General features: G+C 42.9%; 1 protein-coding gene across 1 annotated transcript in view; it reads right to left on the bottom strand.

Annotated features, from left to right (window-relative positions):
• LOC122796893 (msx2-interacting protein-like) overlaps positions 1-24,962 on the bottom strand; it is an 868,075-nt gene that overhangs the window by 173,727 nt on the left and 669,386 nt on the right. Inside the window, exon 6 of the mRNA XM_044065646.1 lies at positions 7,810-7,949. Within this exon, the coding sequence (XP_043921581.1) occupies positions 7,810-7,949 (140 nt within the window). The remainder of the gene's footprint in view (positions 1-7,809; positions 7,950-24,962) is intronic.

The raw sequence follows: 24,962 nt of genomic DNA, 5'->3' as shown, positions 1-24,962 counted from the left end.
AGGCTGAACCTGCAAAAAATCTAACAGTCTGCATAGACTTAGCTTTATCTTCCATTTTCTTTAAAACTGCCTCAACAGGAGAACCAAACAAGACATCAGATTGCAAAGGGGCATCCAAAATCCTAGTTTTAACATGGTCTGATAAATTTTGATCCCTCAGCCAGGCATGCCTGCGAAGAACTGACCCAGTGGCAGCCACCCTAGACGAGGCCTGTACAGCATCAAAACCACATTGCAAAGAATGCTTACCCACCTGCTCAGAAACATGCACTAAATCTTGTAACTCTTTACAGTCAATACCTTCCGCCAGGGCATCAACCTTAGATTTCAACTGAGAAAGGAGATAATTTTGATATTTCAACATGTGAAACTGGCAATTCAAAGCTCTCATGGCTAGAGTGGAAGAAGTATAAACTTTCTTTCCCCATCTATCCAAGGCCCTGGCCTCTTTATCTGCAGGAACCGGATTTTTGACTACAGAAGCCTTAACACCCTTAGGCCCCTGGCTAACAGTTTCTGGGTCTGCCCTAGGACTCTTAAAAGATACTTATGAGCTTCAGGCACCCTGTAATACCTATCCGGTTTAACAGGAGCAGGAGGCAAAGAATCAGGATTAAGAGAAGCCTCCGCAAACACATCTTCCACCACATTCAGAACAGGAGGAATAGCTAAAGGCCTATGCTGGGGTAAAACTAAAATTCCCTAAGCCTTTTCCTGGAATCAGAGAAATCCTGACCTTCCCATTTAAAATGCTCTCTCATGGAGTGAAGGGTCTCTGAAAAAGAAAAATCCTCAGGAGGAGAAGCAGAAGGAGTGGAATCATCCATATCAGAATCAGAATAATGAGAATACTCCTGCAAGTCTTCAGCCGAAGACTCAGACACATCCGAAGCCTGCTCATAATTCCCCAACACAGGTTCCATCCTAGGCCTCTTATCAGGAGGGGGCATAGAGCCTCTAATTAAAGTAATTAAATCCTCTGCCATTTTGAGCATGTGCTTCTTGGGCACAGCACCTGAAGAACTGGGAGTGACACCCACCGAAGCTAAAGTAGATCTGCCTCTAGGAGAAGCCTTGGAAGCAGAAAGAGAGGGCCTAGACCCCTTAGAAAGGGAGGGGAGTACAGTTACTTGAGAAGCCCCTACAGCCTGCCCTGCCTCCTGGGAGGCCACATCCTGTAAAATCAAAGTTTCTCCCTGGGTCTCCAGAGAGGCCTCCGTCAGAACCACCGGTTCCACTGACACCTCTAAAGAACTGGCGTCCGGTTCGGACGACTCCTCTAACCTAGGTTTAACTGCCTTGTCCTTGCGCTTCTTTGAGAAAGCCGGCGTCGGAGCATCCGACGGCATTTTGTAATTGCACCGCTTCCCAAAGACCAACCTTGCACAATCCAACCTCCGCTTTATAGTGCGTTTATTAAACCTAGCACAAAAGCGGCATCCAACAACGTCGTGCTCAGGTCCTAAACAAGGTATACACAAATTATGATAATCTCTATGCGGTATCTGTTTCCCACAAGAAATACAGTTATTCACTTTTTCTGACATCCGGTAAACCACTGAGGCAAGAAAAAACCAAAATATTCCCCAACGGGGTACTTAACCAACTCTGACTTCGGTCTGAAACTCCGAATTCGAAAAATTTCAGAACGCCGAACGGCACTTGCAACACTGCTTCTGCATCGGACCATGCGGCAAAAAAGACTGAGGATATGACGTCGGTCATGTGCATTTGTACCCTGACGTTCTGATGTCAGTCAAATGCGCCCTGACCGACGTCAGCCTTATACTCTGATATTCGGGCCGAATGAGGGACAGCGGACTACCCAAGTGTTAGGACTGCAGCAATGTGAGATGAAGAACATCATATAAAATGCATACTACAAAATTCTGAAAGACCATTACTATTTACTGTTTAGGTCTCGGTAGTCGTCTTTTCTTTAAAACAGGTCGAAGATTAACTTTATCATTTAGACCAGGAGGCTGATCAGCTCTACAGCGAACAATCCAACGAAGTTCGTTCTCCTGTGTGAAATTATCTACATCTCCACCTCTAAAGTTGGGTTTTACAACCTGCATAACACTAAAAGTGAAAATATGTGCATCTCCATATAACTTACAGTGTTTGGCTAAAGCATTATGTTCAGAACCTAAGCGCATGTGATAAACATGCTCCCTAATACGTTCTCTTAATTGCCTATTGGTTTTACCGATATAGAACGCTGAGCATAGTGAACACTTAGCCAAATATACTACGTTAGTACTCAAACAATCCGTTCCAGTCAGGAAAGAAAACTCCTGGCCTGTAATGGGCTGTTTAAAAATATTATCAGTGTCAATATACCTACATTGATTGCAATGATTACAGGGTATAGTATTGTAATGAAAACCATTGGGCTGAGCATCATTCAAACTCATCGGGTAATGACAAAGCAACTGCTTCAAATTTCTTTTATTTTTATATATAAACTTAGGTTTAGTGCCCACTACACTTCTAATATCATTATCTATATTGAGCATATCCCAACGTTTTTCTATGATGGCTTTAATATTCTGGACATCACTAGTAAAATATATTGGCACACTTAACTCAGTAGTCAGGTGCGGCTGTCCAATATCCAAATAATCATTCCTTTCTGAAAAATATGAGCGTGCCTTAGTGTCCCTCAAATCACATACCACTGAGATAGCTCTATCAACCTCTCTCTCTTTATAACATCTTTCTATAAACCTAGATTTGAGGTCCGACAATTCCTTCCCAATCCCATCATCAGAAGGATTAAGTCTTGACGCTCTCATGATCTGCCCTTTTATTACATTGTCAAAGACGTACTTAGGATGCATACTGCTCCTGTGCAATAAGGTATTCCTGTAACATGCTTTTCTATGAATGGAAGTATTTAATAAGCCATTCGTGAGTCTCACGATGTCAACATCTAAAAAAGAAATATGACTCCTAGATGAGCACATGGTAAACTTAAGGAAGTCTGTTGAGTTATTCATAAATGAATTAAACTCTACTAGTTGGGCTTCACTACCCCTCCAAATTAAAAAGAGGTAGTCAACAAACCTCCTATAAAATCCCACATGTTGTTGAAATTCCCTTAAAGAAAAAAGGGCTTCTGAACTTGTCCCACAGAGTGTTAAACAAGTATGAAAAACAAGTCCTTAATAAAGGACTCACCTTTATACCTAGTAGGAGAAGTGATGTAACTGAGTCCATTTTGGATGTTAGGATGTATGTACGGAATGTACAATTAAAGTTGGATTTTGGTGGTGATAATGAAATAGGGCACACTAAGGTGTTTAAACCGTTCAGTACACATGTACCTCCTTTACACCCTGTTCTAGACACGTTCACAAGACTGGTAGAGAATGATTTATATAAATATTATGAGAACTATTTTAAGCAAAAAAATGAGATGTAGAAGAAGTAATTTAACCTTTCAACAACGGAAAGCACTTACTGAATTAAGGAATGACCAGTCGATAGTCATTAGACCGGCTGATAAGGGAGGTCCGATTGTATTATTGGATCTAAAAGATTATTTAAGAAGTATGTATACTATGCTGGGTGATGACACTTTTTATCTGAGGATAGATATGGCAGCAGTAACCAATAGGTATTTCGAATGTATGATATGCTGGATGATTTATTGAAAAGTTACATTGTGACTTGGAATTTGTTTAAATATCTGAAAGTGAATAATCCATTGATTCCGGTTTTGAAAGGTCTCCCTAAAGTGCATAAGTTTATTCCTGATCCACCCATGCGACCTATCGTCGCAGGACAGGGATGGCTAACTGAACCCTTTTCAATATTTATAGAATATTATTTGAGACCCATTGTTGAGGCTAATCCAGTCATTTTGAAAGACAGTAAACAGTTCCTTTTAGATCTTTATGATTATACTAGAAGCCTGGGTGATAATGATCCCTACATATTAGTTACATTTGACGTTAAAAGTCTGTCTACGGTCATACTGAACAATTTGGATGTGGTTAGTGTACAACGGTATTTAAATTTGAATTCTGATTTGGATGGTAAAATTATAGATCTGTTAGCATTATTTTTAGAAACTGTACTAGATAATAATGTGTTCATCTTTAATGATGATATTTACATTCAAAAGGACGGCGTAGCTATGGGCACCTCGTGTGCCAATAGCTACGCCAATATAATCATGGCTGACTGGGAACATGAGTCCCTTTTTTCTTTAAAGGAATTTCAACAACATGTGGGATTTTATAGGAGGTTTGTTGACGACCTCTTTTTAATTTGGAGGGGTAGTGAAGCCCAATTAGTAGAGTTTAATTCATTTATGAATAACTCGACAGACTTCCTTAAGTTTACCATGTGCTCATCTAGGAGTCATATTTCTTTTTTAGATGTTGACATCGTGAGACTCACGAATGGCATATTAAATACTTCCATTCATAGAAAAGCATGTTACAAGAATACCTTACTGCACAGGAGCAGTATGCATCCTAAGTACGTCTTTGACAATGTAATAAAAGGGCAGATCATGAGAGCGTCAAGACTTAATCCTTCTTACGATGGGTTTGGGAAGGAATTGTCAGACCTCAAATCTAGGTTTATAGGAAGGTGTTATAAAGAGAGAGAGGTTGATAGAGCTATCTCAGTGGTATGTGATTTGAGGGACACTAAGGCACGCCCATATTTTTCAGAAAGGAATGATTATTTGGATATTGGACAGCCATACCTGACTACTGAGTTAAGTGTGCCAATATATTTTACTAGTGATGTCCAGAATATTAAAGCCATCATAGAAAAACGTTGGGATATGCTCAATATAGATAATGATATTAGAAGTGTAGTGGGCACTAAACCTAAGTTTATATATAAAAATAAAAGAAATTTGAAGCAGTTGCTTTGTCATTACCCAATGAGTTTGAATGATGCTCAGCCCAATGGTTTTCATTACAATACTATACCCTGTAATCATTGCAATCAATGTAGGTATATTGACACTGATAATGTTTTTAAACAGCCCATTACAGGCCAGGAGTTTTCTTTCCTGACTGGAACAGATTGTTTGAGTACTAACGTAGTATATTTGGCTAAGTGTTCACTATGCTCAGCGTTCTATATTGGTAAAACCAATAGGCAATTAAGAGCACATATTAGGGAGCATGTTTATCACATGCGCTTAGGTTCTGAACATAATGCTTTAGCCAAACACTGTAAGTTATATGGAGATGCACATATTTTCACTTTCAGTGTTATGCAGGTTGTAAAATCCAACTTTAGAGGTGGAGATATAGATAATTTCACACAGGAGAACGAACGTCGTTGGATTGTTCGCTGTAGAGCTGATCAGCCTCCTGGTCTAAATGATAAAGTTAATCTTCGACCTGTTTTAAAGAAAAGACGACTACCGAGACCTAAACAGTAAATAGTAATGGTCTTTCAGAATTTTGTAGTATGCATTTTATATGCTTTTGCTCAGGGTATATTATTGTTGTGTTTTAGGATTTTTAATGTGTTTTATGCATTTGTTATTTAAAGAGTATGATAGATGAAGCCGACGCTTTATATTTCTGCTGTTTAGTTTTATCTTAATTACTTTTATTAATGTGTGTGATTTTAATTCATGTTTAGATGGTATACGCAATGTCACTTTAAAATTCTAAAAAGAGAATGCTCACGTCAATGACTTAGATTAATTGTTTGTGGTATTTAAAAGTTGTTTTACGTGAAAGTTATACAGTCTGAAGAAGCCCTATGGTGAAAGCGCTTACTTTATGTTACAATAAAGACGTCTTGGTTATATATGGACTTTGACATTTTGTCATAATAATTGGACAGTATTTTTTGGATGCATTGATACTGCCACTCTGTTCCTGTGAATGAGGACGTATCTGTTCTTGGTTTACCTGATTTTTACAGCAGGAACATTGCTCCCTTTGTGGTTTCTTTCGTTGTTGTTGTGGTTTATCCATTCTAATCATTTGTTTTTGAGGCCTGTGGGGCCTGGGAATGCACTTTGTTCGTCAGTTTCCTAGGCTTAGTGCGAACTTTAGGCCTGAGAAATTCAGTATTTTTGGCTTGAAACGAAGTAGTCGGGTTAAATATGGAAATCGGTAGGCCTGAATATACCCACAGAAGCCGGTGCCTGCACAGCGGCTCTGGACCCATCCAAGGTAGAGACATCTGCAGGTTTCATAGTCGAAGAAGCATCTTGCGGCATACCGGACTCCGAATGGGTCTCAGTAGAGGCCTGCAAGTCTGTAGAAGCAGGTATCAGGGGCTGCAAAAGCATCTCACTGAGTACCGGCAGACTGGCGACTAGCTTAACGGTAGCGTCGTCTGCAGTTTTGGACCTATGCGGTCTGTCTGTCTTTATCCTTATGTTTTTTTTTGGAAGATCGGTAGTCGGATGGCTTACTGACGCCATTTCAGAGTAAGGAGATCGAGAGCGAAAGTATTTAGCTACAAAAATTGCCCGACGACAGATAGTTCGGGCGTTGAACAAGGAACAAAACTGACAGCGAGGGATGTCGTGGTCTGGGCCTAAACAGGTGACGCAGTAAGAATGAAAATCTCTATGAGGTATTTGCTTTCCACAGGCAAGACAATTATTAATTTTTTCTGACATCGGTTAGAGCAAGAGAAAAGGATTCCCAACAGGGTACTTATCTTTTATAAGACTTCAGATCTGAAACTCGAAAACGAAAATTTCAGGAGTCAACTGACTGGCACTTGAGAACTGCTTCTGCTTCGGGCACGGCACGGCAAGAAAGACTGATGTAATGGCGTCGGCTGCATGTTTTATACCCCTAGCGACCTGACATCATGGAAGAGGCGACAGCATCCAACGCAGAAATCCCAAGACTCTGGTATTCAGGCCTGCTGAGAGCTATCTTGCAGGCAGATAACCCAAATGTCATGACTGCAACAGTGAAACACGAAGAATATCAGGCACTGTTGATGGCCGTCTTTATGTGGAATCTGACATCCGCAATTCACAATTGCCCTTACATTAAAATTAAAACTCTATCAAAAGTAAGAAAAGGAGTTCCCAACTGAGCACTTATCTGAGCAGACGTTTCTTCGGTGCTCAGACCGTACATATGGGAAGCTTGTTCTTTCTGGCATCAAAATGGTTCTAAGGATGGTGCGTTCAAACGTCACTTTTACAGCCTACATCCAATGGCAGACTACATGCAATGTACCACGCACTGTAGGCACCAAAGACTTTTGTAAAGTGGCCAACATTGGATCACTTGGTAGGCAATCTCTCTCATGTAAATTATACTGCAACAGCAGAAGAGAAGGACAAAGATTTGGTACATCAGCAGATGACAACCCATACGTTAAAAATATCGCAACAGTGATTTCAGTCAGGACATCCAACAATGTTATCAACTACTTTCAAATAACTGCTTAAGCAATATTAAAAAAACACAGCACACTTACAAGTCTAACACTAACGGTGGAAAGGGTTAGGGAGGAAAAATTCTAACAATAATGCAGAAAAAAACTTTCACTTATCATGAACATACAGAGCCCTAGAAATACATGTGCAAAAGCTCAGGTAGCAAGCGAGGAGGGACCTTAGTGGACAGGAGGGAATTATGGGTCAAGGAGGAATTAGTGCCTCAGATCCACAGCTTTAGAAGAAGGTGCCAAGGTCAAATCCAACAACTCAAAGGTTGAATTGAACGAAAATAGAAAAAAAAATTTTTTGTACATTACACTTGTAATATGCCAAAAAAAAAAAAAAAAAAAAAAGGACAGAACACAGCAGTGAAAAAGTATTCTGCAAAGCTGGTTTTAGCATTATACCTGAAGACCGTGGGGAAAGACCTTCAGCCAAGATCCCAAAGCTATCAAGTGCCGAATCTGTCTTGTCAGATGATTCTACTGCTCGATACGGAACGTCTGAAGTTGAAGAGGATGAATGCTTGCTAGCTGATCTTCCACTGCTAGAACAAATATTCATAAACTTTCAAAGTCATAAGCAGTACAGTTTGCATTACATCCTAAAGAATGCATGAGACAGATTTATATAGTGTCTTCTTAAGACTCTCCATATACAAAATAAATTACATTTTTCTCACATTAAATAATCCTCCAAGACATTTGAAGTGCACCATCCTTGGGTATACATGGAAAAATCCCAAACAAAAGATGCTTAAAGAATCTGGTAGAGGAAACCATTTCCACTGATGACCACAAGTTAAAAGCACCTTTCTCGTATATAACTTTCTCACCACACAGCTAAAATTCTTCCCTCAGGTGCAAGGAAGAAAGCAAGGAAATAAGACATCTACTTACTTATTGGTTGCTCTAGGACAGGCCCCTTTTTGTTGGGTCCTATATGGAGTTACTTATCATCAATCAGAATTTAATACTGATTTTTTTTAAGCAAACTCTTGAGTTGAGGGAGGTCTGCATACCTGGCCAAGTAAAACTGTGATGTAACACGAAAGTAACCTAACAGTACTTCTCATAGCCTGCTAGGGCACCCATATGCCACCAACAAACACATTATACATAATACTACAAACTAAGAAATAGCAAAAATATGACACTACATTATTAAGCAAACAATACAAGATTATATACTTTCCCAGCTTACAGAAGACTCTGTAGCAATGAGAGAAAAACATTCAACATTAGTGTATGGAAGGTATACTACTCGCCCACTGAGGTGGGTCCTTGCATAGATCAAGTGACACTGTAAAAACATTAACAGTAATATCTAAGATAAAAACTTACAATGTGAGCAGGAATAAGCACAAGACCATTAATCCTTAGGGGATTAAAGAAGGCATTTCTCACCCTATTAAGAATGGTCCTCTCATAAAGTAACAGATCCTGTATTGACTATGTAGTATCTTACACAAAAAAAATTTTCATTAAAGGTCCCAGGATGGGCTGAAGTTCGAGACCTAACAGGATGGAAGGAAATGAAAAATGATGCAAGGGCATAACTCAGATGGACAAGCCCTGCAACACTTAACTTTCCAAATGTGTCACAAATTCCTGAGTTACAAGAAAAACACTTGGGCAAAGATGTTTACCAAAGAGAAGGTGGGCTAAGTATAAATATCTGGTAATGGAAACACTTGTACAACAAACAATCCATGCAGGTACGTTTCCTATGGAGTGGGTTTTGTAGCATCTGCAAACTGACCGCTACCCGACTGACGGCAAAAATGAATGCAGTGGGTAATCCACAAGCGCTTCCTTCACTTAGGCAAAGAAGACAAACAATTGATATGTTTGTTTAAAGTCAAGTGCCTACCTCATGTAATGTCTGAGCTACAGGTGCCTATCCAGAATATGAAGGGCTTCCACTCCCTTGATTGCCACTGCTGCCAAAAAAACAATGGCATTCATGAGCCAAGTTTAGGAGAAACACTCAAAACCACCTTTACGAGAAAGTGAAAATTTGCCCTGAGGGACACTGTATCCCTGTGAAAAGGTACATTAGGTTTCCTGCACATGAAGACCTGTAGCTCAGACATATTGCAAGCATGTAGCAGTCACTAGGAACAGCATCTTCCAGGAAGGAAATTTCAATGTCACTGAGTTAGCATGCATTCGAATGGCAGAGAAGCACGTCTGTCTACCATAATAGCCAAGTATCATAGAGAGGATGGGTTCCTCAACAGAGACCAGAAATGAAACACTCCATAAAGCACCTACTTAAGCAGCCAGTGCTAGTTCACAGTCCCGCCCTCCAATAAGGACATGATGTGCAGAAATAGTCAACATACACTACTAACATGAAATAATTGAGGCCCAACTCATAGAGCTGTATGAGATAAAACAGAATGAAATGTAGTCAGACTGACCAACCAGAATGGTACAAGTTAATGCTCTGTCCATTGTGAAAACTACTTCCACTCGAAGGCATAAGCCTGCCAAACAGTGGGCTCCCTGGAAGAGTTAATCAACTCCAAGAGCTAGTTAAAATGAAGGGGTCTATGTCAGTTTGCTAATCACTTATCTCTGTGGTACATCCGTAACTAAGACCACAAAGGTTATCTATAATGCTATGGATTATCAAGACCCTAAAACTATGCCACTATCAGCCACCATAAAGTGAAAAGTTTGTCTTTCTTCCTCAAACCTGATGATGACAAATTAAATCAGTGTGAACAGAAAAGCATCAAGAAACCTCCAAGGCCATAGGAAGGAGAATGACCACAGCTACGTCCCCCCTTGCCATGCAGCAAAGGGAAGAAAAAAGGGGTAGTGCATTCTTGTAAGTCACAGAACAGTTACTTTTCCCAAGTGCTTCATTTGCAGAAGAACCTGACTAAGAAAGTACATTTGTGTACACTTACGATAAATGTAGACGTTCAATTGTATTCACTGCTACAGTCATCATATTTGCGGTTACCCCTGCCAGGATAGCCCTCGGACGGCCCGAATACCAGAGACTTAGAATTTCTGCGTCGGTTGTTGTAGCTTGAGGACAAATGTCAGGTTGTCAGTAGTATAAAGTACGGCAGCCGACCCCATTACATCAGTTTTTCTTGCCCTTACCTGTCAGGAGCCCCTAAAGTAGGAGGCCATGTTCTGGTGGAAGAACCCCACCAGTGGAAAATAAATACCAATATCTCCCTTGTAAAGGAAGGAGAACAACAAGGAAGAATGCTAAAGAAAGGAGAAAGAGAATAAAGAGGGATGGAGGGAGGGAAATCAGGACTGCAACAGTGAAAACACTAACATCTACATTTACAGTAAGTGTACACAACTTTACTATATTCTTCGTGTTTCAGTGTTGCAGTCATCACATTTGGGTTGATACCCAAAGCTGAGAAAATGTGTGGAGGCAGTCAAGGGAAAGTACAGTTTTGTACCTACCATAAATGTAGATGTTCGAGTGTTCACACTGCTGCAGTCATTACACTTGGGTTATCCTGCCGTCAGGCGGTCCCAAAGTTGGCCAGAGTTCCAAAGTCTTGGTCCGGCATCGGTTACTGTCACTTCTTCCCTGACGTCAGTGTGCCAGGGGTATATAAGATGCATCCAACGCCATTTTCTTCAGTTTTTCTTGCCCCAGATGTCAGGTGCCCCCAAGTAGGTAGGCAATACATATTGCTAATAAAAAATATACATATAAAAATAACAACAATACCTTCAGTTACAAGCAAATACACCACAAAGGTTGTATAGAATAGAAAGGTATAGATAAGTCCAGCTAGCTCAGAGGGGATAGAGGGAAGGTAACCTGGACTGCAGCAGTGTGAACACTCGAACATCTACATTTATGGTAGGTACAAAACTGTACTATGTTCATCGTGTTACACTGCTGCAGTCATTACACTTGGGTAGAATCCCAAAGCTAAGGTTGGGTGGCTGGTCTATAGAGTGTTAGGATTGGCTATGAGGCCCTGCAGAACTGCAGTGGCAAATCCTGCTCTGGATTTAGAGTAAAGAGGCAGGTGGTAATGCTTGGTAAAGGTGTGCACTGAACTCCCAAGTTGCAGCCTCCAAAATTTCCTTGGTAGGTACTCCTCTGAGAAAGGCTGTTGAAGTGGCTGATGCCCTGGTGGAATGTGGCCTAATGTTATTTGGGATTGATTTTCCATGCTGTGTGTAGCAGTAACGTATACAGTGTCCTATCCATTTGGATATAGTCTGCTTTGAGATAGCCTTGCCCTGTGATCCTGCAGCATATGCTACAAACAGTTGCTCAGTTTTCCTGAAAGCTTTTGTTTTGTCCAAGTAGAAGCGTAGCTGCCTGTGTATGTACAAAGAATGCAGAAGTTTCTCCCCTTTATTCTGGGGTTTGGATAAAAAGTTGGCAAATGGATGGTTTTGGTTAAGAGCCACACTAGATACCACCTTTGGCACAAAGGTAGGGTTTGTCCTAAGAAACCCTGTCCTGATGAAAAATTATAAAAGGTTCCACTGCCATTAATGCCTGTAACTCCGAGACTCTTCATGCTGAAGTTACTGCCAGGAGCAGAGCTGTTTTCCATGATAAAAATTTTAGATCAGCTGTACTGGCTGGCTCAAAAGGTGGCAGGGTTAGTTTTTCCAAAACGAAACTGAGGTTCCAAGCTGGTGTTGGTGCTCTCCGGGGCGGTCTTATGTTTTTAGCCCCTCTGAGGTACTGTTTTAGCAAGGGATGAGAGAATAAAGGAGGATCCGTGTTGTAATGTGCTGAAATGGCAGAGGCGTGGATCTTAATTGATGAGAAGGAAAGGCCTCTGTCCAGCATCTCAGTTAAGTATTGTAAAATCTGAGGAATGTTTGGAACAAAAGGATCAAGGTTTTGAGCCTGGTTCCAGGTGCAGAATCTCTTCCATTTTTCTGAGTAAGCTTTCCTGGTACTAGGCCTCCTGGCCTCCAAAATGACATCCATAACAGCTTTAGAGAGAGGTGTTGCCTGCTTGACTAATGAATCTGCCATGCAGCCAGGTTTAGGGTTTCGAGCTGACCGTGCAGAATCTGATTGTTTTGTTGAGTCAGAAGGTGTGGAATTTGAGGCAAAATCCATGGTGGGCCTTGAGCTAAATTCCTTAAGATAGGGTACCAGTGCTGGCATGGCCAGTCTGGAGCAATCAGGATCATCTGTGTTTTTTCTTGTCTGGCTTTTAGGAGTACCTATGAAAGGAGAGGCAGTGGTGGGAAGGCATAAACTTTCAGGTTTTTCCAGCTGAACAAAAGAGCATCCACTTTCCATACTTGTTTGTGATAAGTCCTTGTGCAGAATTTTTGTAGTTGGCAATTCAGTGGGGAGGCAAAAAGATATATGTCTGGGCATCCCCATTTTTGCGTTACCATGCTGAAGATTTGTGGATTCAATTTCCATTCGTGACGGTCCATGATATTTCTGCTCAGATCGTCTGCCAGAGTATTTTTCTTTCCTGGCAGGAATTGTGCTTGCAGGTGAACTTGATACGTTAGAGCTGTATCCACAAGGTCATGGCTTGCCTGCATCGGGGATAAGAATGAGTGCCCCCTTGCTTGTTTATGTACCACATTACTGTGGTGATGTCTCTGTCTTTAATAATAATTGTCCTGGATGCAGAAGGTCCTTGAAAGCTGTTAGGGCATTCTGAACAGCCAACATCTCTTTTTGATTGATGTGAAGATGCATCTGGTCTGTGGCCCACTTGCCCTGAATGCATTTTCCTGCCATGTGTGCTCCCCAGGCATAATCCGAAGCATCTGTTGTTAGAGTCTGCCTGGCTGTGGGTAGGGTAAAAGGCTGACCCTTGTTTAGGTGACATGCCTGTGCCCACCATCGAAAAGTACAGTTTTGTACCTACCATAAATGTAGATGTCCGAACTGGATAGCATCTGCAGTCATAACAAGTGGGTTGTCCTGTCGTCAGGCAGCCCTGCAGTCGGCCGGATTCCAAAGTCCGGGTCCGGCTTCGGCTGATGTCGCACTCCACCCGACGTCATCTCTGTTGGTCTTCGGGTATAAAAGCATCAGCTGACGCCATTTTCCTCAGTGTTTCTTGCCCCAGATGCCAGTAGCCCTCTTGCGGGCTAAAAATTTGGATAGATGCCAATGTTTCCAAATAGATAGAGGTAAACACAACAATAAGCATATATGTACATATATACAAACAAATACACCATAAAAGACTCCCCTCAACAGCTAGCTATTAGGAGGGTAAACACCCTAGGAGTACCACAGAGGGGAAGGAGGGAGGGTAATCCTGACTGCAGATGCTATCCAGTTCGGACATCTACATTTATGGAAGGTACAAAACTGTACTATGTCCTTCATGGATGCATCTGCAGTCATAACAAGTGGGTAGAATACCATAGCCAACTAGGGGAGGAGGATAAAAGTAGATTATGGTGTGTTTAGGATCCCTTGCAGTACAGCAGTGGCAAACCCTGCTCGGGATCTGGAATATAGAGGCAAATTATAATGCTTGGCAAATGTATGCACGGAGGTCCAAGTAGCCGCCTCAATAATGTCTTTGGTTGCCACTCGGAAGAAGGCTGTGGTAGTGGCTGTTGCCCTTGTAGAATGAGGTCTTATGTTCTGTGGAATTGGTTTTCCATGGAAGGAGTAACAGTATCGTATGCAATTTCCTATCCATTTGGAGATTGTCTGTTTGGAAATAGCTTTTCCTTCCCTTCCTGTTGCATAGGCTACAAAAAGTTGGTCAGTCTTTCTGCTATTTTTTGTTCTGTCCAAGTAGTAGTGTAGCTGTCTATGTACATCCAAGGTATGCAGTATTCTTTCCCCTCTGTTTTGTGGGTTGGGAAAGAAGGTAGGTAGGTGGATTGCCTGGTTTAAAGACACTCTGGATACCACCTTGGGCATAAATGTAGGATTAGTCCTCATGGACACTCTATCTTGGTGGAAGATTAGGAAGGGTTGCACTGCCATTAAGGCCTGTAGTTCTGAAACCCTCCTTGCTGAAGTAATTGCCAGTAGGAAAGCAGTTTTCCATGACAGGTGTTGTAGGTCTGCTGTTGCTGCTGGTTCAAAGGGTGATAGTGTCAATTTTTCTAGCACAAAGTTTAAATCCCAAGCTGGTAATGGTGGTTTCCTTGGAGGTTTTACATTCTTGATTCCTCTGAGGAACTGCCTGAGCAAAGGGTGCGAAAAAACAGGTGGATCAAAGCTGTATTCTGCTGAAATAGCTGATGCATGTATCTTGATGGAGGAGTAGGACAGGCCTGAAAGTAATCTCTGGATCCGACCGACCGGCACTTGCGAACAGCTTCTGCTTCGGGCGCCACGCGGCAAGAAAGACTGAGGAAAATGGCGTCGGCTGATGCTTTTATACCCGAAGACCAACAGAGATGACGTCGGGTGGAGTGCGACATCAGCCGAAGCCGGACCCGGACTTTGGAATCCGGCCGACTGCAGGGCTGCCTGACGACAGGACAACCCACTTGTTATGACTGCAGATGCATCCATGAAGGACATCTCCTGCTGTAGGCAGGGAATCATTGGTATTACTGCTTCTAAACTGTGAGAGTGTTGAGTCCAAACACTTTTTAGGTACCATTGTAATTTCCTCAAATGCAGTCTGGCATATGGTATTAGTAGTATGCAGGATGCCATGAATCCCAGGGCCTACAGAAGTTTTCTTGCGGGGAGATGGGACTTTTTTTGCCAGTAGTTGAAAATGAGTTAGTTGAACTTGTTTGTCTGGAGTGAGGTAAGCCATCTGGGCCGTTGTATTTAAGCTGGCACCCAGGAATATAATCTGTTGTGAGGGCACTAGTTTTGACTTCTTTTCGTTTACTGTGTACCCTAGAGAAATTAACAACCTTTTTACAAACGCCAGATGCTGTAGAAGAATGTCCTTTGTCTCTGCTTGAATGAGGCAGTCGTCCAGGTATGGATATATCTGAATTCCTTTTTGTCTGCAAAATGCAATTACTGGTGCCAGGTGCTTTGTGAAGACCCTGGGCGCAGTAGATAAGCCAAAGGGCAGTGCAGAGAATTGGTAGTGCATTGTACCAGCTTTAAATCTGAGATATCTTCTGCAATTTTGTCTGATAGGGACATGCAGGTATGCCTCTTTGAGGTCCAGAGTAACAAGCCAAGCCTTCTTGCCCAGCATGGATAGAAGCTGCTGTAATGTCAACATTTTGAATTTCGGAATATCCAGGTAAGTATTTAAAATTGAAAGGTCTAGTATGGGCCTCCAGGCCTTGTCCTTTCTGGGGACCAGGAAGAGTCTTGAGTAAAATCCTTGTCCTTGTTCCTGTTGTGGTACTTTTTGAATAGCTCTCATGTCCATGAGGGCTGAAATTTGTTTTTGTGCCTCTGCCCATTGATTTTGTGGCAGGTCTGGCATTCCTTTTAGCCTTGGTAAAGTATTAAAGTGGAACCTGTAACCTTGAGACACAATATTCAGAACCCATTTGTCTTGGGTGATTGTTTGCCAGTTTTGAGAAAAAAGTGCTAGTTTTCCCCCTAAGGGGGCTTCCAAAAGGGAAGTGCTTGGCGTACGAAGGGGAAAGTCATTGTGACTGTTTCCTGTAAGGTTGAGACTTGTCCTCACCTCCTTTTGGGGTACAGGTGCCCCACTGTCGTTGTCTGTTTGAGCCTTGGGGTTGAGATCTGCCTCTTGGGCTTCTGTAACTGCCTCTCTGTGGCCTGTCTGACACTGGAAAGAACCAATACTTTGTTGGCCAATTTCTGCTATATCGAGGTGGCTGTACCTGTAAGAAATCCTTGACTGTTTGCATAGATTTAGCTTTATCCTCCATTTTCTTTAACACCTCTTCTGCCTTAACACCAAACAAGGTATCATGCTGCAAAGGAGCATCCAATAAATTTGCCTTAACACGATCAGGTAAACTCTGTTCTTTTAACCAAGCATGTCTTCAAATCACAGAGCCTGTAACTGCGGCCCTACAAGAGGCTTTTAAAGAATCAAAACCACATTGTAGAGTATGTTTTCCCACCTGTTCAAATGCGTGCAATAAATCCTGCATTTCTTTACAATTAGGAGCTTCTGAGCTTGCAAGCAGTTTCTGTTTTAACTAAGCCATTAAATATTGTTGGTACTTAAGCATGTGAAACTGGCAATTTAAAGCTCTTACTGCTAAAGTTGCAGAAGTGTATACTTTCTTCCCCCATCTATCCAAAACTCTGGAATCTCTGTCAGAGGGTACTGGATTTTTTGCAATGGAAGCCTTAACCCCTTTTGGACCCTGAGAAATAGTTTCTGGATCAGCCAAAGGGGTTTTATAAAGAAACTTGTGAGAGTCTGGGACTCTATATTATCTATCTGGCTTGGCTGGTGCAGGGGGCAAAGAATCAGGAGATAAGCTGGATTCAGACAACACACCATCCACAATATCTAGCACAGGTGAATAGCCAAGGGCCTGTGCTGAGGCAATAAAAGGAAATCCCTGAGCCTTTTCTTGGATTCTGAGTAATCCTGACTTTCCCAATGGAAATGCTCCCTCATGGTATGTAAAGTTTCCCCAAAAGAATAATCCTCAGGAGGAGAGGCTGAAGGGATAGATTCTTCAGCATCAGAGTCCTCATAGGGGGGTAGAGAGTATCCCTGGTCTGAAGAGGAATCAGAGGAAATGGAAACCTGATCAGAGGAATCATAGTCTGTATCCTGCCTAGGCCTTTTCTCAGGAGGGGGATGGGAACCCCTGATTAGAGTAATGAAGTCTTCGGCCATTTTAAGCATCTGTTTTTTAGGCATGGAGGACTGTCCAGGAGAATGCTGTACTTGTTTCTTTGTCTTTAATGGTACTTTTGTCTTGGCTGTTGTTTTAATGGTAAGTTGTGAAGGTCTGAAAACATCCTCAGAAGCCGATGCCTGCTCAGCGGCTCTGGACCCATATGAGGGAATAGTTTCCGTAGGCCCAATGCAGTACAGTTTTGTACCTACCATAAATGTAGGTGTTCGAGTGTATACCCTGCTGCAGTCATCACACTTGGGTTATCCTGCAGTCAGGCGGTCCCGCAATCGGCACGAATTCCAAAGTCTTGGTCCAGTGTCGGTTGCTGTCGCTTCTTCCCTGACGTCAGAGCGCCAGGGGTATATCAGAGGCATCCAATGCGATTTTCTTCAGTTTTTCTTGCCCCAGATGTCAGGTGCCCCTAATAGGTAGGCAAAAGATAGATATATATATACATACATACATATATACATATACATGTAGCTATATGGAAAAAAATAAAACAAAACCCTTAGGCACAAGCAAATACACCACAGAGGTAGTATAGAATAGAGTGGTAGAGATAAGTTCAGCTAGTTTACAGGGGATGGAGGGAGGGCAACCTGGACTGCAGCAGGGTATGCACTCTAACATCTACATTTATGGTAGGTACAAAACTGTACTATGTTCATCATGTTACCCTGCTGCAGTCATCACACTTGGGTAGAATCCCAAAGCTAAGGATGGGCGGTGGAGTCAAACAGGGATAGAGGAGGCTAGAAGGCCCTGCAAAACTGCAGTGGCGAAGCCAGCTCTAGTCTTAGAGTAAAGTGGTAAGTGGTAATGTTTGGTGAAGGTGTGTACTGAACTCCAAGTTGCAGCTTCCAGAATATCCTTGGTTGGCACCCCCCTGAGGAAGGCTGTAGATGTAGCTGCTGCCCTGGTAGAGTGGGGACTTATGGTAGCAGGAACTGGTTTTCCATGGTGGGTGTAGCAAAAACGTATGCAATGTCCTATCCATTTGGAAATGGTTTGTTTTGAGATAGCCTTTCCTTGTAATGCTGTAGCATAGGATACAAAAAGCTGGTCAGATTTTCTGAAAACCTTAGTTTTATCCAAGTAGTAATGTAGCTGCCTGTGAATGTCCAAGGAATGCAGGAGTCTTTCTCCTTTGTTCTGTGGATTTGGAAAGAAGGTGGGTAAAATGGATGGTTTGATTTAGTGCCACACTGGATACCACCTTAGGCATAAAGGAAGGGTTAGTTCGTATAGAAACTGTCTTGATGAAAAATGAGGAAAGGCTCTACTGCCATTAGTGCCTGAAGTTCTGAAACTCTTCTAGCTGAAGTGATTGCTAGCAGCAGGGCAGTCTTCCATGATATAAACTTTAAGTCAGCTGAGAAAGCTGGCTCAAAAGGGGATAGCGTGAGTTTTTCCAGAACAAAGTTGAGGTCCCAAGTACGTGTTGGTGCTCTCCTGGGAGGCCTAATGTTCTTGGCCCCTCTGAGAAACTGCCTTAAAAGTGGATGTGAAAATCAGGGAGGATCCATGTGGTAGAGAGCAGAAATGGCTGAGGCATGGATTTTAATAGATGAAAAAGAAAGCCCTTTGTGTAACATCTCAGTTAGATATTGCAGAATCTGAGGTATGTCAGGTTGAAGGGTATTTTGGCCTTTAGCTTGGTTCCAGGCGCAAAACCTTTTCCATTTGTCTGAGTAGGCTTTCCTGGTGCTGGGTCTCCTGGCCTCCAGAATAACTTCCATTACAGCTTGTGAGAGAGGAGCTGGCTGGTTGCTTAGGTGATTTGCCATGCAGCCAAGTTTAAGGTTTTGAGCTGGCTGTGTAGAATCTGATTGTCTTGCTGTGTGAGCAGGTGGGTAATTTGTGGTAGAATCCATGGTGGGCCCTGGGCCATATTCCTTAATAGTGGGTACCAGTGCTGGCGTGGCCAGTCTGGAGCAATGAGTATCATTCGGGGTCTCTCCATCCTAACTTTCAGTAGCACCTTTGTGAGAAAGGGTAGCGGAGGAAAGGCATATACTGTTAGCATTTTCCAAATGAATGAGAGTGCGTCCACTTTCCAAGCTTGATGGTGAAATGTCCTTGTGCAAAACTTTGTTAGCTGATAGTTTTGAGGGCTGGCAAACAGGTCTATGTCTGGGAGCCCCCATTTTTGAGTTATTATTGCGAATACTTGTGGATCCAGTTTCCACTCGTGGGGATCCATGATGTTTCTGCTTAGGTCGTCTGCTAATGTGTTATTTTTTCCTGGCAGGAATTGAGCTTGTAATTGAACTTGGTAAGCCAGTGCTGTGGTCTACAAGGTCATTGCTTGCCTGCATAGAGGGTAGGAGTGTGTACCCCCTTATCTGTTTATGTACCACATTACTGTGGTGTTGTCTGTCCTTATGATAAGCTGTCCTGGATGCAAGAGGTCCTTGAAGGCTGTCAGAGCATTTTGTACAGCTAACATTTCTTTTTGATTGATGTGCAGATTCCTTTGATCTGCTGTCCATAAGGCTTGAATGCACCGTCCTGCCATGTGTGCCCCCCAGGCATAGTCCGATGCATCTGTTGTCATAGTTTGCCTGGCTGGGGGTAGGGTGAAAGGCTGAACCTTGTTTAGGTGACAAGCCTGTGACCACCATAGAAACTCCTGTTGAAGGCAGGGAATGAGATTTATCATGGTTTCCAAGCTGTGGCTGTGTTGAGTCCATACGCTTTTTAGCTACCATTGTAATTTCCTCATATGCAGTTTTGCAAATGGTATTAGTAGTATGCAAGATGCCATGAAGCCCAAGGCCTGCAGAATTTTTCTTGCAGGGAGTTGGGTCTTTGTTGCCATTGTTCTGAAGTATTGAGTTAATTGTAGTTGTTTGTCTGGCATCAGATAAGCCATCTGGGCCGTCGTATTCAAGCTGGCACCCAGGAATGTCATAATTTGTGAGGGCACTAGTTTTGATTTCTTTTCGTTTACTGTGTACCCTAGGCAACTTAGAAGATGTCTTACAAAAGCCAGGTGTTGTAAGAGAATGTCCTTGCTTTCTGCTTGGATGAAACAGTCGTCCAGGTATGGGTATATTTGAATTCCTCTCTGTCTGCAGTGTGCAATTACTGGTGCCAGGCATTTTATGAAGACCCTGGGTGCAGTAGATAAGCCAAAGGACAGTGCAGAGAATCGGCAATGGGTTGAACCTGCAATGAAACGGAGGTATCTTCTGCAATTTTGTCTGACAGGGACATGCAGGTATGCCTCCTTGAGGTCCAACGTTACTAGCCAAGCTTTCTTGCCCAACATGGGAAGAAGCTGCTGTAGTGTTAGCATCTTGAATTTGGGTACTTGCAAGAAGGTGTTTAAGATTGAAAGGTCCAGAATGGGTCTCCAAGCATTGTCCTTTCTGGGGACTAGAAAGAGCCTTGAGTAAAATCCTTGGCCTTGCTCCTGTGTAGGTACCAGTTGAATGGCTCTCATGTCCATGAGAGCTGTAATTTGTTTTTGTGCCTCTGCCCATTGATTTTGTGGCAGGTTTGGCATTCCTTTTATCCTTGGCAAGGTGTGGAAATGGAATCTGTATCCGTGTGAGATAATGTCTAGGACCCATTTGTCCTTTGTGATGATGCGCCAGTTCTCAGCAAAAAGTGCTAATTTTCCTCCCAAGGGAGCTGCCAAGAGGGTTTTGCTTGGCAGTTTGAGGTTTGAGTCATTGTGTTTGCCTTCTAATGGTTTGGGACCGGTCTTTTCCTCCCTGTGTTGTAGTGCCCCATTGGCGAGGTTTGTAAGGGATTTGTGCTTGTCCTCTGCCCCTTGGGCACCTGTATTTACCCCTCTGTGGTCTGTCAGAAGCTGGAAAGGACCAATTTATTGTTGGCCAATTTCTGCTTAAGTGTGGAGGCTGGGCTCTACCTGTAAGAAATTTTTGACCGTTTGCATAGATTTTGCCTTATCCTCCATTTTCTTTAAAACCTCCTCTGCTTCAATCCCAAATAAAACATCCTGCTGTAAGGGTACATCCAGTAACTTTGCTTTAACATGATCAGGCAGAGATTGTTCCTTTAACCAAGCATGCCTACGTATAACAGACCCAGTAACAGCTGCTCTAGAGGAAGCTTCCAAGGCATCAAAACCACATTGTAAAGTATGTTTGCCCACCTGTTCAACTGCATGCAGCAGATCTTGCATTTCCTTGAATTCAGACTGTTGAGGGTGCGTGCCCATCTTTTGTTTTATTTGAGACATTAGGAATTGCTGTTATTTAAGCATGTGAAATTGACAATTTAGTGCTCTCATAGCTAGAGTAGTTGAGGTGTAAACCTTCTTCCCCCACCTATCTAGTGCTCTGGAGTCCCTTTCTGAGGGTACAGGATTTTTAGCCATAGAAGCCTTAGCCCCTTTGGGACCCTGGGAGATTGTCTCTGAATCAGCAGCAGGGCTTTTGTAAAGGAATTTGTGAGAGTCAGGCACTCTATAGTATCTATCTGGTTTGGCTGGAGCAGGAGGCAGAGAATCTGGATTTAGACTAGATTCTAAGAAGACATCATCCACTATGTCCAAAACTGGGGGAATAGCAAGTGGTCTGTGCTGGGGGAGTAAAAGAAAAGTACAGTTTTGTACCTACCATAAATGTAGATGTCCGAGAGGAATGCATCTGCAGTCTTTACAAATGGGTTGTCCTGTCATCAGGCAGCCCTTCGGTCGGCCGGATTCCAAAGTCTGGGTCTGGCTTCAGCTGGTGTCGCACTTCACCCAACGTCATTGCGGCAGTCATTCGGGTATAAAGGCATCAGCCGACGCCATTTTCCTCAGTGTTTCTTGCCCCAGATGCCAGGTGCCCTCTTGGATGGCTAAATTTGGATAAATGCCAAAGTTTCCAAATAGTAGAGAGCAAACACACAAAATAAGCATGTATGTACATATATACAAACAAATACACCATAATAGATCCCCCCCAAGCTAGCTGAAGATTGGTAAGTACCCTAGGAGTACCTCAGAGGGGAAGGAGGGTGGGTAATCCTGACTGTAGATGCATTCCTCTCGGACATCTACATTTATGGTAGGTACAAAACTGTACTATGTCCTTCAAGGATGCATCTGCAGTCTTTACAAATGGGTAGAATACCATAGCTAGACTAGGGGAGGAGGAAATGAGAATAGATTATGGTGTAGTCAGCATCCCTTGCAAAACAGCAGTGGCAAAACCAGCACGGGATCTAGAGTATAGAGGTAAATTATAATGCTTGGCAAATGTATGCACGGAGGTCCAAGTAGCAGCCTCTATAATGTCCTTGGTAGCCACTCCTCGTAAGAAAGCTGTGGTAGTGGCTGTAGCCCTTGTGGAGTGAGGCCTGATGTTCTCTGGAGTTTTCTTTCCATGGTAGGAGTAACAAAATCTAATGCAATTTCCTATCCATTTGGAGATTGTCTGTTTAGAAATTGGTTTTCCTTCCTTTCCTGTTGCATATGCTACCAGAAGCTGGTCAGTTTTTCTATTGTTTTTTGTCCTGTCCAGGTAGTAGCGTAATTGTCTGTGTACATCCAAGGTATGCAAGAGCTTTTCTCCCCTGTTCTGTGGATTGGGGAAGAATGTAGGAAGGTGGATAGCCTGATTTAAAGAGACTCTGGATACCACCTTAGGCATAAATGTAAGATTTGTTCTCAAGGACACTCTATCTTGATGGAAGATCAGGAAGGGTTGTACTGCCATTAATGCCTGTAGTTCAGAGACCCTTCTTGCTGAGGTTATTGCCAGCAGGAAAGCAGTCTTCCAGGATAAGTATTGCAATTCTGCTGTAGCTGCTGGTTCGAAAGGAGGTAGAGTCAGTTTTTCTAGCACAAAGTTCAAGTCCCATGCTGGCAATGGAGGTTTCCTGGGAGGTTTTACATTTTAATTCCTCTCAGAAACTGTCTGAGCAGAGGATGCGAGAAGACAGGAGGATCCAAGCTGTATTCTGCTGAAATAGCTGATGCATGTATCTTGATGGAGGAATAGGACAGGCCTGTATGAAAGAGCTCTGCCAAGTACTCCAGGATGTTGGCTATGTTCACCAGTGTCACATCTTGCCCCTTTGCAGTACTCCAGATGAGATATCTTTTCCATTTTGCTGCATAATTCTTTCTTGTTGAAGGTCTACGAGCCTCCAGGATTATGTCTTTAACCCTTTGGGATAAATTTGGGTTAATTGCTGTTATGTAATGTTCCAGGCAGTTAGCTGCAGAGTTTTTAGGTTTGGATGCAGGATGTTGTAGTTGTTCTGTGTCAGCAGTAATGGGATCAGGGGCAGTGTCCATATTTGTTCCCGGGACATGCTCCTCAGCAGTGGATACCAATGTTGTCTTGGCCAGTCTGGGGCTATCAGAATGATCCTCGGATGTTCCTCTTTGATCTTGAGAAGCACCTTGTGCATCAAAGGAAGTGGTGGGAATGCGATGCTGTCAGGCTTTTCCAACTGAAGGATAGGGAGTCCACCTTCCAAGCAAGTGGGTGGTAAGTCCTTGTGCAGAATTTCTTCAACTGGTGATTGAATGGGGATGCAAACAAGTCTATTTGTGGTAATCCCCATTCTCTTGTGATGGTTTTGAAGATGTCCGGATGCAGCATCCATTCGTGGGCATCTGTTGTAGTTCTGCTTAATATGTCTGCTAGAATGTTTTCCTTCCTGGTACATAAATTGCCTGTAACTGAATGTTGTAGCTCAGAGCCACATCCCATAGGTCCAGTGCCAGCCGGCATAGAGGGTATGAGTGTGTGCCTCCCTGTTTGTTGATGTACCACATAACTGTGGTGTTGTCTGTCCTTATCATCAACTGGCCTTCTTGGAGAAAAGGTCTGAATGCCTGGATTGCCAATTTTACTGCCATCATTTCTTTTAGATTTATGTGCAGATGCAGCTGGTCTTGAGTCCATAGGCCTTGAATGCACTTGCCCATCATGTGTGCCCCCAACCGAGGTCTGAGGCATCTGTCGTGATGGTTTGTCTTGGTTGACTTTTGCAGAAGGGCAGTCCTGTGTTTGATTGACAGGCCTAAGCCCACCATAAGAACTCTTGCTTCAGGCATGGGATCATTGGAATTTTGGTTTCTAGGCTGTGCTTGTGCTGAGACCACAAATTCTTTAGGTACCACTGTAGCTTTCTCATATGCAGCCTGGCATGAGGGACCAGTATTATGCAGGATGCCATGAAGCCTAGAGCTTGTAGCACTTTTCTTGCAGTTAGATGGCTCTGCTTTGTTAATGCCAAGAAGTAGAGAGGAAGTTGCTCTTTCTTTTCTGCAGTTAGAAATGCCATTTGTTTTGATGTGTCCAATTCTGCACCCAGAAAGGTTATTCTTTGGGATGGAATCAGCCTTGACTTTTTTGTATTGACTGTATATCCCAGGGCTTGCAGCAGGTAGATGACTCTTTGTAAGTCTTCTGTTAGTTTGTTTTTGTTGTCCGCTTGTATCTGTTGTCCGCTTGTATCAGGCAGTCGTCCAGGTAGGGATAGATTTGAATTCCCTGAAGTCTGCAATGAGCGATTACTGATGCCAGGCATTTCGTGAACACTCTGGGCGCAGTAGATAAGCCAAAGGGCAATGCTGAGAATTGATAATGCTCTGATCCTGCAAGAAATCTGAGGTATCTTCTGGAAATTGGTCTTATGGGGACGTGCAGGTATGCCTCCTTGAGATCTAGAGTTACCAGCCAAGACTCCTTGCCCAGCATGGGAAGAAGCTGCTGTAAGGTCAGCATTTTGAATTTTGGAGCAATGAGGAATGTGTTTAAAGCGGACAGGTCTAGAATAGGCCTCCATTTGTTTTCCTTTCTTGGTACCAGGAAGAGCCTGGAGTAAAATCCCTTCCCTTGCTCCGTAAATGGTACCTT

The sequence above is a fragment of the Protopterus annectens genome, chromosome 3.part0, assembly GCF_019279795.1.
Source record: "Protopterus annectens isolate FY-2018-M chromosome 3.part0, PAN1.0, whole genome shotgun sequence".
NCBI classification, from domain to species: Eukaryota; Metazoa; Chordata; order Ceratodontiformes; family Protopteridae; genus Protopterus; species Protopterus annectens.
This window is presented reverse-complemented; position numbering and strand designations above follow the sequence as displayed.